The 1986-nt window shown below is 55.5% G+C and overlaps 1 protein-coding gene across 4 annotated transcripts in view; it reads right to left on the reverse strand.

The window, feature by feature from the left end:
- Positions 1-252: 252 nt before the first annotated feature.
- Positions 253-1986, reverse strand: part of IKZF3 (IKAROS family zinc finger 3) — a 30980-nt gene continuing 29246 nt past the window's right edge. For all 4 annotated transcript variants that reach the window (XM_027907842.1, XM_027907844.1, XM_027907841.1 and 1 more), the window contains one exon: positions 253-1385. In XM_027907842.1, the coding sequence (XP_027763643.1) occupies positions 688-1385 (698 nt within the window). In that variant the 3' untranslated portion in view covers positions 253-687. The remainder of the gene's footprint in view (positions 1386-1986) is intronic.

A 1986-nucleotide genomic window follows, 5' to 3' on the forward strand; every position in this document is an offset into this window, starting at 1 on the left:
AGCCTACATGGATGAGCCAACCAGTGACCTCACTGGGTGTCCCAAAAATAATTATTGGTAAAAAAATCCCAACCCCAAATGGGTCTCGTTTCTTATTTTGCTCTTTGCTGGGTGGGAGTGACTTCAAAGAAACTGAATAAAAGGGGTAAGAAAAATGGAAGTGTGGTGGGGCCACACACTTGTTAGGGCTTAGGGGAAAAGCTTGAAGGAGGAAATAAAAATCCCTCCCTTTTCCTGCCCTTGTTTTGGAAGACCATATCAGAAGTATAACTAGGAAAAGCTCCTCCAACACACCTCAGACCAAACACCTGAGCGAGCAGGGGAGCTGCCACAAAACCCTTTTGTGCTGAGTTAAAGCAAACCCTATAAAACCAAAACACACGCTAAAAATTGAAAACATCGCAAATGACTCCGAAGTTTCACAAAAATAAAAGTTCGTATCAAAACCAGGCTCTGCCCCGGGCGTTTCCCACAGTCCTGCTCACCACAGCAGCCGGGCAGAGATGCTACAGAACACTGAATTATCGAGAAACAATTTACAGAGGCGTCACCTGCCCGTGACACGCTTAAAAACCGGCCTAGAAAAATACTCGGGAAATTTCGTGACTCTAATTAAAAACCCGACCAAACGAGCCTCCCCTGGGCCGGGCAAACACGGCCCCCTGCCCTCGGGGGGAGCCGCTCCCTTCACTTGAGCACGACCCTGTGCTCTCCCCGGGCGATGTGCGAGGAGAACTCGTAGCGGTCGTGGCTCCGGTAGCCGCAGACGTTGCACTCGAAGGGGTCTCGGAAGCCGTGGCAGCCCATGTGGATGGTGAACATGACGTAATCCAGGAAGAGCACGCGGCAGTGGTCGCAGCGGAACACCCCGATGGGCTCCCCGTCCTTGTTGAGCACCTTGAAGGCGTCGCGGGGGCACAGGGCGGGCGGCTTGAGGATGTCGTAGGGCCGGGGGAAATCCTTCAGGCCCGGCAGGCCGTTGCGGGCCGGGGCGGGGATGGCCTGGCCCTGGGGGAAGGAGGCGTTGGGCCGCTCCTCGTGGTTGCTGTCAGTGTCCGTGGAGTCGTGGCCGCTGTTGTTGGGGGAGAGGCCCCTGTCTGACGACAGGCTCTTGTCCCTGAGGTGGCCGTGGCCGGGCTCGGGCGCGGCGCCGTTGGGCACGTCGGCGCGGGGCAGCGGCAGCGGGTACAGGCTGCTGATCACCGGCACCATCTCGGCCGTGGGCGCCGGCGGGGTCTGCACCAGCGGGCGCAGGGCCTCGGCCCCCAGGTAGGTGATGGCGTTGTTGATGGCCTGGTCCATCATGCGCCCGTGCATCAGCTCGCTCTCCTTCTCGTACAGGAAAGCTGGGCCGTAGCCCACGTCGAAGCTCGGCCGCTTCTCGCCTGCGAGGGAGCAGAGCTCAGAGTTACCCGGGCGGGCAAAGGAGGGTTAAACCCCACGGTGCCTCCTCTAAAGGGAAGGAGGCTCTGGGAAGTGAGGAGGCATGAGATGGTCTCTGTTGAAAGACTCTGTTTATAGACATAAGTAGCTTCTGGGTGGGGTTTTTCTGGGGGGGTGGTTAGTTTTTTAAATTTCAGGTTTGGAAGCAGAGTAGTCTAAGGAAGGAGGCTTTGAGGGTACTTTCTGATAGACCTGTCTTTGATATGGCCTTGGACACTGACAGTTCTCCTCTGACAGCTACAGCTTCCTCTGCACCACACCTGGGTTCTTGGACATCTACACAAGTTTTCAGGTAATCTAACACCGGCAGAGATATATATAAGTGTCAAAAATCACATTTAGAGTCACTTGATAAAGGGTTAGTAACAGAAAACTGTTTTCCTCTGGGTGTGCTGGGGCTCTGGAAGCTCTGGACTGGGCAGAAGGGAAGGACAGTTCACCTGAAATCCTGCCCACACCTCTTGGCAGCACAGCACGACTGGTGCAAGGAGGAAATAAAACTGCGCCCCAGAAGCGCTAAACTCATTTTTGGGGTGAATGTCT

The sequence above is a fragment of the Empidonax traillii genome, unplaced genomic scaffold (assembly GCF_003031625.1).
Source record: "Empidonax traillii isolate 1590-97213 ecotype Southwest subspecies unplaced genomic scaffold, ASM303162v1 scaffold1553:size91737, whole genome shotgun sequence".
In the NCBI taxonomy this organism is placed as follows: domain Eukaryota; kingdom Metazoa; phylum Chordata; class Aves; order Passeriformes; family Tyrannidae; genus Empidonax; species Empidonax traillii.